The 16,548-nt window shown below is 40.9% G+C and overlaps 1 protein-coding gene across 2 annotated transcripts in view; it reads right to left on the bottom strand.

The window, feature by feature from the left end:
- Positions 1-4,500: 4,500 nt before the first annotated feature.
- Positions 4,501-16,548, bottom strand: part of slc6a11b (solute carrier family 6 member 11b) — a 30,788-nt gene continuing 18,740 nt past the window's right edge. For both annotated transcript variants that reach the window (XM_070958801.1, XM_070958802.1), the window contains exons 8-15: positions 14,391-14,494; positions 13,851-13,975; positions 12,955-13,067; positions 12,347-12,484; positions 9,992-10,094; positions 9,349-9,449; positions 8,878-9,048; positions 4,501-6,925 (exon numbers count right to left, since the gene is read on the bottom strand). In XM_070958801.1, the coding sequence (XP_070814902.1) occupies positions 6,782-6,925; positions 8,878-9,048; positions 9,349-9,449; positions 9,992-10,094; positions 12,347-12,484; positions 12,955-13,067; positions 13,851-13,975; positions 14,391-14,494 (999 nt within the window). In that variant the 3' untranslated portion in view covers positions 4,501-6,781. The remainder of the gene's footprint in view (positions 6,926-8,877; positions 9,049-9,348; positions 9,450-9,991; positions 10,095-12,346; positions 12,485-12,954; positions 13,068-13,850; positions 13,976-14,390; positions 14,495-16,548) is intronic.

Genomic DNA, 16,548 nt, shown 5'->3' with positions numbered 1-16,548 from the left:
CATCTGCATCAGTCTGTCTCTCCATCACTTTGTAAATTTTTGTGTGTTCGGCTGCCTGTTTGTGCTGTATAATTGCTGCTGCATCAGTACAATGGCATGTGTTTGCTTGTCTTTCATCTTGTTTGCCTCACCTGTCACCTGTCTCAATCTCACTGCCTAGTTACTGCACGTGATTCTCTTCATATTGTCACTGAATGGCTGTGATGTGTTTATCTGTCTGTCTCTTTGCACACAATCATGACTTGGATCACTATTTAGCAGTATTTTTGATATTAACGCTAAAAAAAATGAATCTGTGGGATGTGAAAAGGTGACTCAAAGCACCAGAATTACCAGTCCTGTTAGCCTCTTTTGGCTAACTGTTTTGGTTTTATCATTAGATGTACCACGTGCTACCCCAACTTCAAATGGCAGACAGTTAGCAACTAGCTGATAATTAAAGTCAAATATCAAGTGTTAGGCCCCCTCAAAGTGAACAAAAAGACGAGCAATATAGAGCATATTCTTCAGATGGCCAGATGAATGCTAATGTTGCTCTATGTCTTCTGTTTGTGTTTGTTGCCAACTGTTGACACATTAGTCATGCATTCATCAGCCACTGACTTGATCATAAGATGCGTAATACAACTCCAATTCCAACTCCAATTCCAAAAAAAAGTTGGGTCGCAGTCTAAAACATAAAGGAAAACAGATGTAACCGAATGGTGATATTTTATGGTATTTCTCTTCTGTGTCCCATCTGTTTTACTGTTTAGCAGGCATGGCGATCGCGGCAGGTGTGTGTGTCACACCCCTTACCGGCACCGGTAGTGCAGTCGCGTATCATTGGCCGCTAATGCGGACCTGTTAAATACCCGACATCCGGGTAGTCGGACTGTCTGAAGCGGGTGCTGGCTGGCGTGCAGCTCTGCTGAGCTGTCGTGTCCTGGCGTGGTATGTGCAGTCTTCTTCAGGTTTGAAGCACAGTCTGAAGTTCGGGAAATGCTATAAGATGCCGTGTTGACAGCTCTTTGTTCTTAGGTTGGCGTGTTGGGCCTGGATGGTGTGTGTGTGCGTGTCTTCTTCCGGTTAGCCACCGTAGCTGCTAACAGCTAGCGGAGCGATGTGCGCAAGTTACAGCTAACACAGGTATCCCGTGGCGCAAACTCAGTGCTAAGTTTAGCTGCCAGTGCACATTTAAGGTCGCTAAGAGCTGTCTTTGTTTCTTTTGAAGCTTGCCTGGCATTAAGTTGTTTGCCCTGCCTTGCCTCTTTTCCCTTTTTGTCTTCTCGTTTTTTGTTTTTTTTTTGTTGCCTCCCTGGTCTCTGCCTCGTGGTCGAGTTTCTCTACCGTTCTGCTTGATGACGTAGATGTCTCTCTTTACCGCAGTGTGGTAGTTGAAGTGTGCTCAGCTGATTCAGGTCGTGGTTTCGGGATTTAGGTTTTAGGACCCTACCTACAGCCGTTGTAGGTAGGGTCCTGCCAAACTCCTGCATGGGTGCGTGTCTTTTTTTTTTTCTCTTTTTTTTTTTTCGGTTGATTTGAGTTACTAGTTAATTTGTACATATATTCTATTTGGGTTCTTGCATTTCTTTTTTTGTGTGATTATTTAAGTGTGCAATGACCTCTGCCGCAACTAGCTGTGGCCTGTCTTTCCTCCGAGCTAAATCAGTGGCTTATTGCACTAGCTGAACATCATATGCTGCAGGGACAAAAGGGAACTACATCAACTTTTTTTTATTTATTTTTTTTTTAAACCTAATTTATTAAAGGAAATATTTTATTGTGATTAATAAATAAAGGGTGCTGAACTGTGCTTACCTGTGCCTCTATTCATTTGTGCACTTACCTGTGCATGGGCTGTTTTGGGAAACCCTCTCAGAGAAGTTAAAGTTAAAACGAGTATACTCTTTAGGTGCAGGTCCTAAGGTGGCATTGTCGGTGCTGTCAAGGTTCTCTAGATCTTCCACTCGCAGTTGAACTGCTGTTGTTCATTCTCCCGCCACACAGACAACAGTTTTAGAAAGTGTTCCTGAGCCCATGCAGTGATATCCTTTATCCAATCATGTGTTCACAAACAGGTGACCCTCGCTTGTGAACGACTGAGCCTTTCGAGGATGCCCCTTTCATACCCAATCATGATACTCTCACCTGTAACTATTGAGCCTGTTTACCTGTGGAATGTTCCAAACAGGTGTTTTTGGAGCATTCCACATCTTTCCCAGCCTTTAGTTGCTCCTGTCCAAACTTGTATGCTTGTTGCTGCATCAAATTCAGAATTGGCATATATTTACAAAAGTTGATGAAGTCAAACATTAAATATTTTGTATTTGTACTGTTTACAATTGAGTATTTTTCAAAAATGATCACATTCTGTTTTATTTGTGTTCAACACAGCGTCCCAACTTTTTTGCAATCTGTGTTGCACAATATGTAATAAGAAATATACAAACCATATGATAAATGAAATACATATGGTGGCCATAACTACCAGCTAGTTTTAATATTTTTTTCTGCCCCCTTGTGGCCAAAAATTGATGAATTCCATTTTAAAGATTAAATTAAAGGGCTCCCTAATTAGCCGAACTCTCTGCCTGGTCTGCTTTAATTGTCAATCTGTAGCTTTAAGGAAAATGTCCATTTAACGTTGATATCTGCCACCTGCCTTCTTTTCTAACAAGCATCAGAAGAGCTGGAATAAAACAACCTTGCCTAGGAAAATTTTATTCATAATGTACACAGTCTGGGCCTGTCAGCCAACAGCAGTGCTTTAGATAAAGGTTTTAGATTAAAGCTTATCTCCACAAAGAAAAAAGAAAAGCACATTCATTTTTACAGCATTTGAGAGTGAATGATTTTTCCGCTGACAGCCATTTAACCTTCACATTACTCTCTGAATGGGTTTTTGCTTGGCTGAAGAGTCCAGAAACTTTCTCAGCTCACAAAGTTTTCCTGCGGCAGCAACGTGACACAACAAAAGGAGATTTACTTCACACCATCTACCGGATCAAGTCAAGATGTCACCTCCAAATCAAAGAAAGCAAAGCTGATTTCTGAAGTGTGACAGTTGGACGTATGCACATGACTGCGCACACACGCTGAAACACACACCCAGAAGCCTACCAACTCACTGGTGAGGGATTTCATCAAATCTGGACTACAGTGATGTGGAGGTGCCTCAAACAAGATCATAGAAAGAAAGAAAAAAAACAGATGTTGTTTGAAGACACTTTTGGCATTTTGCCTTCATTTGATGGTAACAGTAGAGAGATACAGAGGAGAAGAAGAAAAGGAATGATGGAGAGTGGGAACTGAACCAAGATGCCGTCAAAAGTATTTGAATTTTGTCCGTACATACAGTACATTGTGCTGCAAATCCTTTTTGAGGCCGTTATTTAAAGTCTCAGAAGTGACATCTGCAAATTCTCCACATGCAGCTACGCCTGTGCATGAACTGTTTCAGCCCTTTTTGACTCGTCACAGCAGGAAAACAAGTGTTGTAATGACATTAATGATAGCTCCGTTTTATTCAAGTCTCCCAGTAAGCTGTGACAGTGCGATAGTCGACCAGCATGCACAACACCAGCAGCCTGGAACCGAAGCAGCTAAATGGAATTCAGCCATCATTAACTGTATTAGCTGTGCTTTTTCTACTGTGACATGTCAAAGAAAAGGCTTGCTGCTGGAGCTGATTGGTCACGTGGAAGAAGGATACAGGGAAATGATGTCATGTCACAAAACTCTATGAACCAATAAGCAAAGCTGTCCGGCTCTGACAGTAGCAACAAAGCTAACGTGAAAGTGAAGATGTCAGAGAGGCCCAGTTCGTACATTCAGTCCCAAGAAGAGGTCTATCCAGGCAGATTAAGTGAAAATACCAGTGTGGGGGTTTAAATACGCAGTTTACATATAGCCTACATTTACATCTACAATATGGCCTGTCAACCAGTCATTGTAAACACAAGCAAATTAAAATGCACAACAATGTTAATGTAAAGTCATTATTTTGCAAATATTTAATTCACTCATTTGTTCTGGTGCAAATTTTGCTTACACACACACACGTTAGATTTTAATCACTTGTGGGGACATTACATAGACTTAAATTCATTTGCTGGAGATTTACCACCATTTGCCTAACCCTAACCTGAATCCTAACCTTAACCCAAGTCTTCAAACTCCCCACAAGTTTGGCAAGTCCCCACAATGTGAGTAATACAAGGGTACACACACATACATATTATTTAAATAGTTGGGATTTTATTCTTATATCTTTCTGCTTCATATAACTGTTTGTGTCAGTCAACGATCAGTTACTATCTTGGACTTGGGAAAATGCCATCTTATCATACCTGATCCTATCATTTTATCTATAAAGTGTCATCACAAACAGATGCGTTGAAACCCTTTCAAAGGACTCCAAGATGGAAATGTCAGTATCTGAGATCAGTTTTTTCCTTTTTCAGTATAACTACGGTGCTGAATTGAGAAATTACCTTCAATAAAAAGATCAGTCAACTCTCCAATTTCCTTTATAATATTTATTCTTAAAAATGAGTAAGCAGACAGTTCATGTGTCCTGTGAATACCAAAATGCGTGTAGAACAGTACAGAACAGTAAAACACCTTTCATTATATTTCTATAACAAGATCTTTTGAGCGGCATATCAAAAGTCAAAACAAAGGACGTGTTCTTTTTAATACAGCAATACTTTTAAAACATCTTTCATCTCAAGAAATAGACCACAGATTTCTAGAAAGAGATGTAAAAATATACATCAACATGATCAGTGTTAAACAGCAGGCTATAATTTCTGATGCACACAACTATTAGCTTTGCACAAACATCAGTGAGGAGGTGATAATGTCATAATGCAACCACACCAGAGGGACCAATCACATGTTTAAGAGGATGTCACAGCTTTGACAGGAGGGGCTTCAGTCACTAATCACTTCCTCGAATTCCCTCATTACTTACTCGATCGCACACTTCCTCAGTTCATCAGTTCCTTATTTCTTCCCCTGCTTTCTTTGCCTCCTCCTGAAAAACTGTAAAGAGAGAAATTTGGGTTTCATCCCCTCAGATGCATTCCTCTGATTGCATTTTCACCAGGAAACGAGGGCAGAGGGAAGAAAGGAAAGGAAGTGAGAAAATCGGACAAAGCAAGGAAGGGAGGTAGGACAACTCAGAGTCATTCGAGTGCTGATTGGATGAGATTGATCTGAACAATGAGACCAGCTCATTGACTCTCACCACAATTAAACGGATGAAAGGAACAGACTGTGCTTTCACCCCTGCAGCGGCTCAGGCAGCAACATTAAAAGATTTTTTTTCTTCCTTTTTTTTAGTGACGTTTCACACTTAACAATGTCAGAGGAAAGGTCACAGAAACACTAATCAATAGCAACACTACCGCTGATGCACAGGTCCCTGACGAAATACAAAGCATTCAGCATCACATCTTCATTCAAGGCCCGAGTCACCGCTCAAGCCCTCCACGTGACGAGCAGAAACCAACCACAGACGTGAAAGAAAAATTGACAGAAGTGGACAAGCAGAGGCTGAAGATGAGAAGGAAGGACAGGGGGAATGAGAGGAGGGGACAAGGGGAAAGAATGAAAAGCAGGGGGATAAGAAGACAGATGGGTTTTGAAATGCTCATCTGATGGGCGTCCATCTTCCCCTCTACAGGCGGAGCAGGAAATAAAAATGCAGGGGTGGAAGCACGTCTGTCTGTCACTCTGTGTTAGGCTCAGCATAATTACTGTGAAATGACAGATACCCACGACTTATAGGAGGGCAGCTAGAGGAGACAGAGGTGTGTTTTGGGACTCAGCCTGCGAGTCACTCACTGCTATTTGTAACCATGTCTGTAGCTCAAAACTACAGATGGAAAGTTAAAGATGTCTAAAACTGAGGGCTTTAATAGAGAGTTTAAACTCTGGACCTTCAGTATAACCTCTCGAGCAGAGACGTCTATTTAGAAAGAGCAGTGCCATGGAAATCGGCAAAGCCATGAAGGGCCCAGTATATCCTGACATGAGGATCAGTAACCAAATAATATCATTCAATTACATCCAGTAAGCTGAGTTTTTGCATCTGTTGCTAAACGACAACAATGAATTCAAGTAAATAAGAGTCACTGAACGCCTAAACAATGTTTCACAGTCACTGCTGGATCGGAGAACGTCCAAGAGTTCAATGGCAAAACGCTTTGTAGGCAAGTATTCAGACTATGCCCTCCTATAGCCTCAGCACTAACACATACTGCAGTATCCTCTCTTAACACGCAAAACTATGTAGAATGGTCCCCAAGCTGCTACATCATAGATAGTCACATTTGGGTACCTAGTACCAAATAGAGAGGCACAGCACTTTGCCAATAAATGTACAGTGTAAGCCTTTTACAACACAATGCACTCGTGTTGGTCTAAAGGCCCAGACACAAGTGTGACCAGTACTGACAAGGTACCAGGACAGGTTTTAACCATTTCTTGTATGTCATCAAACAGACTTCAAAATATTAATGGTTAGAAAAGAAAGAAACAGCTGCTTTAGTCACAATGTTAACTGAAAACAACAAATGTGTTATCAAAGTTTGTGCAAAACAGAAGCAGACTACATAATCATGTGATAACTTCTCCCCTTTTTTCTGTTTTTTTTTTTACAAAACAAAAATAACACTCCGAGTCATTTCCTGTTGTGTGTGGTGGTGGGTCATGTTGCTGTTTGCTGTAGTTTTCGTTTGTTGGACTCATTGTGAAGACGGCAGGCAGCTCGGTCGGTCGATCGGTCGGTCAGCTAGAAATGCGTCTCCTTCTCTGAGATGGTGGATATTTTCCCATCAACCTTAAGTTTTGCATCGTTGGCAGCGTAAGGACTGAGGGCGGCGAGTTTCCCTCTCATTTTCAGATCCTTGCTGGGAGTCGTCAGCTTCTTCATTCTCTGCAGAGAGCACAGAACGAGAGACAAGAGCTTATCTCTCATTCTCCCACCACAACAATAGCAGCATTAAGCAGATAGAGCTTATGTGTATAATCGCGCTGTTTGAATGAACTAAGGAAGCATCAACAAACTTTTATCCAGCATTGAAATGTCTGTGCCAGCAATTAATTTGTTGACAAATACAGTAAATCTGCTGTCTGTGGCAGTGTAACATCAACTGACCATTACATCATTTAGTTTCATTCTTTGTTATTTGGTCTAGAGTTACCAAGCGAATAGAGGTTTTGTTCCAACATACTGTGTAAACTGTGTATATCATATCAAATAGAATATGGTCTGCAGGCATTTGAGCAACTTTACGCTAATATAATAACTAGCCAGCTTGCTAGCCACCAACTGAATAGCCATCATATATAAACATATATGAAGTTGTCACTTCAGTGTAGTTTTAATACTTACAAATTACAAATACTTTTAATGGTAATAAAGTGTAATTACGACAAGTGTTCTTATTTCCAAGTCCTTTGCAATACACTATTAGCAGGCTAAATTAAAGTGTACTTAAATTTCACTCCATTTGAAGTGTATTTAAGTGAATTTCCAACACATTGGTCATATAATACAGTTGTACTGCAAGTGTGTTTTGAAAGCTCATGAATCTTGATTTCCGTTGGTGTACCTCAGTACACTTCAAGTTTGTAAAAAGTTGTGCCAATTTAGCAACAATTTACACTTCAAGTATACTCAAGTATTACTCCAGTGGTACTCAAGGACTACTTGAGCGTGTTTAAGTATACCCGAAGGTGACAAAAGTGTACTTGGTACGTTCTTTAAAAAGTATCATGGAGGATAATTTTTTCACCTGGGTTGGTTTTAAAGACATACACATTTAACCAAATTCAAGTAATTCATTGTCATTTCTGTCAGTTATTTAAGCGCTAAGATACAGAACTACTCTGTTCTAACATTTGGATCCCATGTGAAAGACATGACCAAAATATCACTGATATCATTCATTGACGTTTCATCACTCCTCAGGTCGACCAAAAGGCCAGAGGCCACGACTGATCATCTCCCATCAAAAACCTGCAGCATGTTTATTTAATCCTTCTCCCTTGAGCAACGATGGGAGATCATCCAACTGTGTCACAATCCCTCTGTGAAAGTCAGATGGGAGAGATACAACAGCTGGATTCTTTTCATGCATTTCCTTCATCACGAGGGCCGCAGGTGATACAGGTATAACCTTTCCCAAGTGCAAAAACAGTCACTAATGTTCTGCTTTTCCAGTCTTTACTCCTGTAAATGAAAGTCTGATCAAGACTGATTCTACTATAACATCTGGTCACATGACCACTGTTGTTTTGAACTAGGAAAGATCTGCTTTTATTAGAGATCGGCTTTGTATTATCTTCCTGATAGTTTGCTTGGGAGTAACACCGACTGATGATGTCAGTTGCATAAAGCATCTCCTGGGCCTGATTAGAGTTAAATGGATCTGCTAGATGAGTTGAAAATGCAAAAGAAAATTCTATTAACCTGTTAGACTGGGAGACGTTGCTGCTCATCTTGTGCAAACATAACTAAAGTTTCATCATGAATGGCGATATGAGAGAATGAATGAGTGAGAAGGCTGACTGAAATAAAACTTCCTATGATCTTTGTTTCCATCTATTGCCTGTGCAAACAAAGATAAAACCACCTTTTTTATGTTTTGATGGGGAAAGCAAATGATAGACTGAAAGTTCCAGTAACGGTTACTGGTCATCACGAACATGGCTTCATTAGTGATCGTAATAATGCAATATGGCATGAATATTACTGTTACTGTATTGTTCACAATGTCATGTGAACAGTGAGGGGAATGCTGCTCCACACTCCCCTCTCACTGAGTGACCACCTGTGTCATACTGGAGTATAAGAGTGAGATTTGTCCTTGTGTGTACTTTTACCTCTGAGAAGGTGCCAGGAGTCTTCCAGATCATCCAGATAATCCCCAGAGGGATGCAGACCATCGAGGACATGGCCATGAACCAGCCGATGCCGTAGCCCCAGTCAGGGTACGTGTACACGTTGTTGTACTTCAGCGGTTTGTATTTGATCAGGAAGAACAGGAAAATTCCCTGCAGCAGACGAGAAACGACACGTGTTTTAAATGTTTACAGCCAGAGACAGAAATGCATGTGCTCCTTTGATGCCTAAAAGTCACATACTTTGAATTCAGAGTCTGTATGAAGACATGTATAATCTGTTAATGCTTGCTTACTTACATACATACATACTTACTTACTTTAATGCTAACTTCTGGTATAACTGACTACGGCTATGTGTATGTCCTTCATCACTATTCGTCTAAAAGATATGTTGTTAGCTGTTGTTGATGTTTCTGCTGCTCCTGATTTAGTGTCTGCAGTGAGACTCACAGCACAGATGCCCGGGGTCAGGATCATCCAGCACCACTTGATGAAGAAGACAGGTTTGTAGCCAATCATGTCCTCGATATTTAGGTAGAATCTGTCGCTACCTGAAATGAGATGAGTGTCTCTCACAGTTGCTGCACGTAACATCAAAATAATGATGGGACTGATGTATTTTGACAGGGTATGGCCATCTGCACAGAGCTGCTGACTAGATGTGGATAAAATGTCTGAAACTTTCTTTTAAGAGAGACAAAATCATTTTGCATGAAAGCATGAAAAATAACCTTTATAAATATAATTCGGTTTGCTGTCTGCGTAAATTAGGCAGACAGTAGTTTAAATAGGGTAAACCCAGAAATAAAAGCCACACATATTATTTTGTAATAGCTCAGTAAAAAGATTTGTGTGCCTTGTATATCACTGGGTGACTGATGCGTGTGTTTGAGCCCATTCTCCAGCAGAGGGCAGAGAAGAAATATGATTGCAGCAAGGAGGGTAAAAGCATGACACAATGTTTGTGCAACGGCCTGCTCCTCTGAGCTGACACCCAGCTGTTCAGTTCACCGTTATCTGAGGGAACACGGATGAGACATAAAAGACGAGCATGTCTTTGAGAGCCCTGGTTGAGTCGGGATGGTTATCTTACCGTACACCCAGCCGATACATATGGACTCAAATATGGCCACAAACAGCAAGCACATCCCGCTGGCAGCGTACGAGTCAAACAGCTGGAAGACGTACATCCCTCCCTGATAGGACGAGACAGGTGTCATTTTGCTGTCACAGCCTCTGTATGAGCAGCAGACTCGGTTAGATCACAGCAAATATGAAATGAACCCGGTGTGCTTGATTTGGTTGTCAGAGGCCGATGTTCTCCAATGGGAACAGCAACTCTGCTCTGATATTGCTAATACCTGACTGAAAATGAGGTTTTGTCCCAGAATTGCTTCTGTTCATTGCATAAAGAAGTTCCCAGTACTAAGCTGGTACCATCACGTGGTAGTAATAAAATTAAGAACATCAGCCAACAGCACTGTGACCTATCCCTGAACGTTAAAGGTGTAGTTTGACATATTGGAAAATGTGCTCGTTCACTTTATCACTCTAATATCTGTCAGTTCTGTATGAGTTAGCTTTAGTTTGTTAGCTTAGCTTAGCATAAAGACTGGGAACAGGAGGAATCAGCTAGCCTAGCTGTGCCAGAAGTAAAAAAAACACACAAAAAACCCACTGATATCTCGCTTCATTAGTAAAATTCAGTAGCATAATTCAACAACTACCAAGACTATGCTAAGCTAAGCTAAGTGGCTGCTAGCTGTAACAAGCAGACAGATATAACAGTGGTGGAGAATAAGTAAATATTTACTCAGGCGGAGCATTGCATTTGAGTACAATTTTTAGGTGTTTGTACATTACTTAAGTATTTCCCTTTTATACCACTTTATACTTCTCCTCCACTACAGTTCTAAGAGAAAGGTTGTTTTTAAACTGTATTTACTTTCCATCTTTCATTTCTAGTAACTTTCAGATTCACAGTATTCATACATATTACAATCAACAAATTGTGATGAGTCATGATGATGATGATTATTATGATGACTGAGCTAACCAGCAGTGTATCCAGTAATTAAACTCCACCTTTACCGGCAACATTAAAGTGATATTTAAACATGAACGCATCAATGATTTTAATTTTGCAGTCTTTATTATTCTGAAACTAGGCCATGGGGTACATTTTGATCTGCCGAATGGCCTGGACATTTTGATGCTAACATAAGTAAAATTTTGAATGCAGGACTTTTACTTGTAATGGAGTATTTCTTTACTGTGGTATTGCTGCTTTTGCTAGTCGAACCTTCAAAGTTTTCTATTGTTACAGAATCGTTGGTGTTCCTCACATTTCACCATCCACTCCACCTCCCCTGCCTCCACTCAAGACAACTCATCTCCTCGTTCTGCTTCCCCTAAAAGGGTCACCATAAATAAAATCTCACATGAATGTAAGAGTGGAGTTACATCACTGCTCTAAACTGCATGTAAACAGTAAATCATCAAAATGTCTCAGTGGCTGCCTCCATGCCCCTACTTCAACCAGATATTGAACTAAACTCCCAGAGGACCTTCTGAACTGCGATTTAATCCTACTCTAAGTGTCCTGTGACATTTTATTCATCATGTCTCTTTAGCTAGAGTGCAGGCAGTGCTGAGAGATGCGTAAAAGCAAAGGGAGAAACTGGAGGATTTTATGTAGCGGTGCTGACAAACAGAGGTCAAGTCACTGGACAAAGCAGCTGGCTGGAAAGGCAAAGGAAAGGACTGCACTTTAATATTCCATTATAGCTGTTTTCCCTTGTTTCATGGTGGTTATGGGGCAACTGGAGAAAAGTGTTTTCAGTGGGGGCGGATGGAGAGCAGTGCATATGGACTCATGAAAAGCTTTTAGCAGATGAAAGACCCTCTCGGAGGTGTGGGGAACCAGATCCTCCTCCTTACATGAAGATGGAAGCAAGGCTGGTAACATGAACGCAGCACTTGATGGACAGCTTGACCTTCAGGACCGAAAACAAACTTTCCACTGGAATAAATTTCTGGGTTGTTTCATAAACTGGCGGTTACGGTGCTCATGGTGAGGATGATGGTGATGATATGTCTACGTTAAAACGTAAACATGATGAGAGGACAAAAACAGTCTAATCTCCAAAGCTGAGATGAGCAGTAGACAACCAGAAATAAGATGAGGAAACTCTGACGTGTAACTAAAGCTATCATTTTTCTCTTCTGTCTACAACTTGTTGGTTTCATTGCTCAAAATACTGCATGTATGATTGTAGAAACACAATGCATTTGCTACAGCTACACTTTGACTTTGTCATTTTGTGTATTTTGGTAGACTTTCTTTTGCTTCTTCATTCAAAAAACAGTCATAACAGGTCACTCTTGCAGCACATCATTTAAAAACTTGAACTTTAACTCTAATGCTGTAACTTTAGCTGAGTCTTACCTCCGTACACATGATGAGTCCTATGAAGAAGGAGGCCACAGACATGCCCAGGATCAGCAGCTCTCTGCGGTAGCCTCTCCTGAAGGTCTCTGGGTACATGTCCACCACGGCTGTCACTAAACTCTCCACGCACACAAACTGCAAAATGAAAGCACAAATTCTATAAAATGGGAGTTGCACAGCCTTATTTATTTATCAATTAGATGACAAGACTATACAGTGGTATATTAAAAATGTAAACTTATTGTGAGCTCATATCATGCATAAAAATACACACATTTGTATTGATGACATTTGATCTGCCGACTGTTTGTTCCTCCAGCTCAAAGATTTAATTATGGTTCACATAATCATAACAGCTGATCTAAATTCACAGTGAAAGAACACGTCAATATGCTGAAGAATAAAACCAAATTTTTCAAAACTGAACATTTGCAGGACTGATACGAAACTCCACCTGTCACATACAGACCAAACAGAGTCATATGAGCCAAAGCATTGAGTCATTTTATTTTTTTACCTTCCCTTTTCACCAAAAGGTCCAACCTTTAAATTGCATTATTAAGTGAAACATATAACCTCAGTATTCTCACACCGTCAGTCCTCACCTGACTGTCCAGACCGAGGAAGATGAGCATCATGAAGAAGAGACAGGCCCAAAGTGGGGACAGAGGCATCATAGTAACAGCCTTGGGGTATGCAATGAATGCCAGACCAGGACCTGCATCACAATAAATACATATATAAATCACAAACAGGTGTTACATCCGAGCTGGAGAGAGAGAAGCTCTCACTTTTCTGTTAAAGCCTTTGCAAATTGTCGTTGCGGACTTCTTGCCGTCTATATACATGATAAGTGACATTATTGCTTTTCATTATTGTTTAAATGACCATATAAGTAGTATTATTTAATTCTTTAACACATTATCAATAAAACAATGAAGAAGCTAGTAAACCTCCACTCAGGAAAGCTTATGATATTTACTAAATGCATCAGTTTTAAAGGGTGTTTAAATGTCCCTCTCAAAAAATTCAGTACTGTATATGAACTAAAGGCAAATAAACATACTGTAAGTGCAGAGAAGTGGTCTGAGAGGGGCATGAATGAGATGAGATACTGCTGTGAAACACTGTTGTGATTGATTGGTTCAAAATAAGAGGTGGCATGCTGTTACCTTATTTAGCACTGAAATTTGGTGACAGACCCTTGGAAACACATTATTTAAAACACCTCCGTGCTTGCCATGCACCCAGACAAACATTTCAAATCTCTCGCTCTGTCACATTCACTAAATCATTCATACTGACTTGAATAAATCATAATGCGGTGGACTAAGAGCCTAGGTGAAGAGTGTGGAGTTATATAACTGGTTATGTTTATCCATTTTAGCACAATATGGTGGATGTGGGCACAAAGATTCAGGCAGGCCCTCTTTGATCTAGCATGTGCTTTAGGTATAGTGTATACCCTTAAGTTGGTATTTATTGATTGTTATTCTCTCACCAGATTCGGCCACAGCCTCGATGGGAACGTTTTGTTCATAGGCCATGAAGCCGAGCACGGAGAAGATAGCAAAACCTGCCACAAAGCTGGTGCCGCTGTTCAGACAGCACAGCATGATGCAGTCTCTGAGGAGCAAGACAGGGAAAAGGAGATCACACTTACTGTAATAGTTGTCCTAACACTGGAGGCAACACTGACTTTCTGCCTCATGCAGTCTCATGCACAGAAAAGTGTGATGAACGGAAAGTGAAGTGATACAGAATGTGCCAAACCACCATCCATCAGCTTACATGTATTCTTATATTCTTTATGATAATAAGTATACAGTTTATACATTATCATCCATTAATACATCTACCAGTAGCCACATTCTCACTTTCAAATGAGTATGAGTACCTTATGATCTTTATGGTTAATCATGGCCATATTTTCACATTTGCACTTTTTTAATTTTCCATATTTGCCCTTCGTACTACTTTTGCCCTGCAGCTGCTGCACAACAACTCCCCTTTAGGTGAGATCAGTTCTGTCTTGTCTTACCTGTAGCAGTTATTGTTGTAGGCATTGTAACTTCCCAGAGCAGTGAGACAGCCCAAGCAGATGGCATAGGAGAAGAAGATTTGGGTTCCCGCATCCACCCATACCTGAAGGCAAAGCGGGCATAAACATGCGGTAACAAGTGACAAATTCAAGTAAAATCCATCAGCATAAGAAGTGCCTCCCGCAGGTTAAGATCTGATGACTGTGAAGGCTGTAGCATATGATTCACATCAGTTTCATACTCACCTGATCTACCCACTTACTTTAGGTCATTTTCTTTGTATTTTCACCTTTAATGAAGAGATTTATATAGAAGGCAACAGGGGCAGACCGGAACAAAAAGTCGGCCCTGGCATTTTGGACCATACCAGCCCACCACATTCGATAACGCACACCTTTTCAGTCTTTTCAGTCTCTTGAATGTGTATACCAACTCTGCAGCTCTTTAAAGCCACGCACCTTAAGCCATGCAATGAGTTAACAGGAATCAGTGAGAGTGGACACATTAAATATTTCCAAAAAGTCTAATTTATTAACACTACAAAAAAAGTACACTCCACCACTCCATCACAGTAATGGATGTTTAAGCAGAATTCATCGTATTGGGTGTACCTATGTGTTTCAGGGAGGAAGAAAAGAGAAAGAGAAAGAATAGAGATGAGAAATGATGGATCAGATGCTAACTCTTCCAAGAGTAGTACTCAATAAATTGTGAACTAACCCAGTCCAAAAGGATGAATGAAGCTGAACTCCTGAATGAACTTTGAACTCTGTGTATGTATGTTTGAGAGAGAAAGCAAGAGAGATTTAATTATTGGTCAGTCTTCAAGATAAAAATAGCAGTGTAGAAACTGAAAACTGAAGAGGGATGATGACACATGAATGAGGGAGAGGGAAAGAGAAATAACAGACATGGTTGATTGATCTGATTATCACTGTTTTCCAGACAGTGCTGAATAAAGAAGGCCTGTGAACTTGGGCAAATCCTTAAAAAAAAGACATCATCCTTTATGTGTGTGACAGATAGAAAGAGAATGAGAGGATCCGCTGTGTCTTCGCATTACATTAACTGTGAACTTACCAAGGAAAAGGGATGCAAGTGAAGTCATCCCCTAAAGGACTCCTATAACAAACAAGTGAAGGGGTGTGTGTGTGTGTGTGTGTGTGTGTGTGTGTGTGTGTGTGTGTGTGTGTGTGTGTGTGTGTGTGTGTGTGTGTGTGTGTGTGTGTGTGTGTGAGAGAGAGAGAGAGAGAGAGAGAGAGAGAGAGAGAGAGAGAGAGAGAGAGAGAGAGAGGTGTTTCATGATATGATTGGGCAAGATCAAGTGTCAGTGAATTTAATAACCTATGGGCCACAGACCAAGTTGTGTGGAGGGCTGGTCGGTGGTTATGAACAAGCTAAAAAACAAGCTTTTTTTTTTCTTTTTTTTTTGCCGAATGCATTATGCCGGCTAGAACAAAGCGAAAGGGGTTGATGTTTAACGATGTGATGGGGCCGCTGATCGACTGTCTGGTATTATGGGCTGGTCAGACGAATATTTAAAATAAATAAAAAGTGGCCGACTATCGGCCCAAATAGCACGTCGGCCCACCGGGAAAATGCCAGATGGTCAGTCCGTCCCTGGCCTCCACTGAGAAACCCGAGCCGGTAAGGTGGACGTAATCGATCCATTATTTGGAATTGAGTTTGCGCTTGCACCGGCTTCTTAGGGACCGCGTGAGATACTGCATGCTGCACTGTAGTAGCAGCAGCAGCAGCACACATGAAGAACCGTCCTTTGAAGGAAACCGGGATCTCCGCGTCTACTGGTACATTATGATGAGAGTCCTGTCAGAAGAAGTGCAGGGCGCACTTCCCCGCGCTGCAGTTCCCTGTCCCCGGCAGACAGATCCCACAGGTATCTGCACTTTGCGCACTTCAGGGTCAGACACTCTGTTTAAGGACACCTTATATCAATACATCATACCCGTATCTTCATCATCACCCCTGACAAATGTTTTTAAAACTAAAAAAAACAAAACAAAAAAAAAAAAACACAGAACATACTGTACAGCACTGGTACCGGTCCGTGGGCCATTTGGTACCGGGCCGCACAGAGAGACACACACTAATGATGATGATAGTAATAATAATAACAACAACAACCCGGGCCGGGAT

The sequence above is a fragment of the Chaetodon trifascialis genome, chromosome 3 (genome assembly GCF_039877785.1).
Source record: "Chaetodon trifascialis isolate fChaTrf1 chromosome 3, fChaTrf1.hap1, whole genome shotgun sequence".
In the NCBI taxonomy this organism is placed as follows: domain Eukaryota; kingdom Metazoa; phylum Chordata; class Actinopteri; order Chaetodontiformes; family Chaetodontidae; genus Chaetodon; species Chaetodon trifascialis.
Note: the sequence above shows the minus strand (reverse complement) of the source record. Positions and strands in the feature narration are given on the sequence as shown.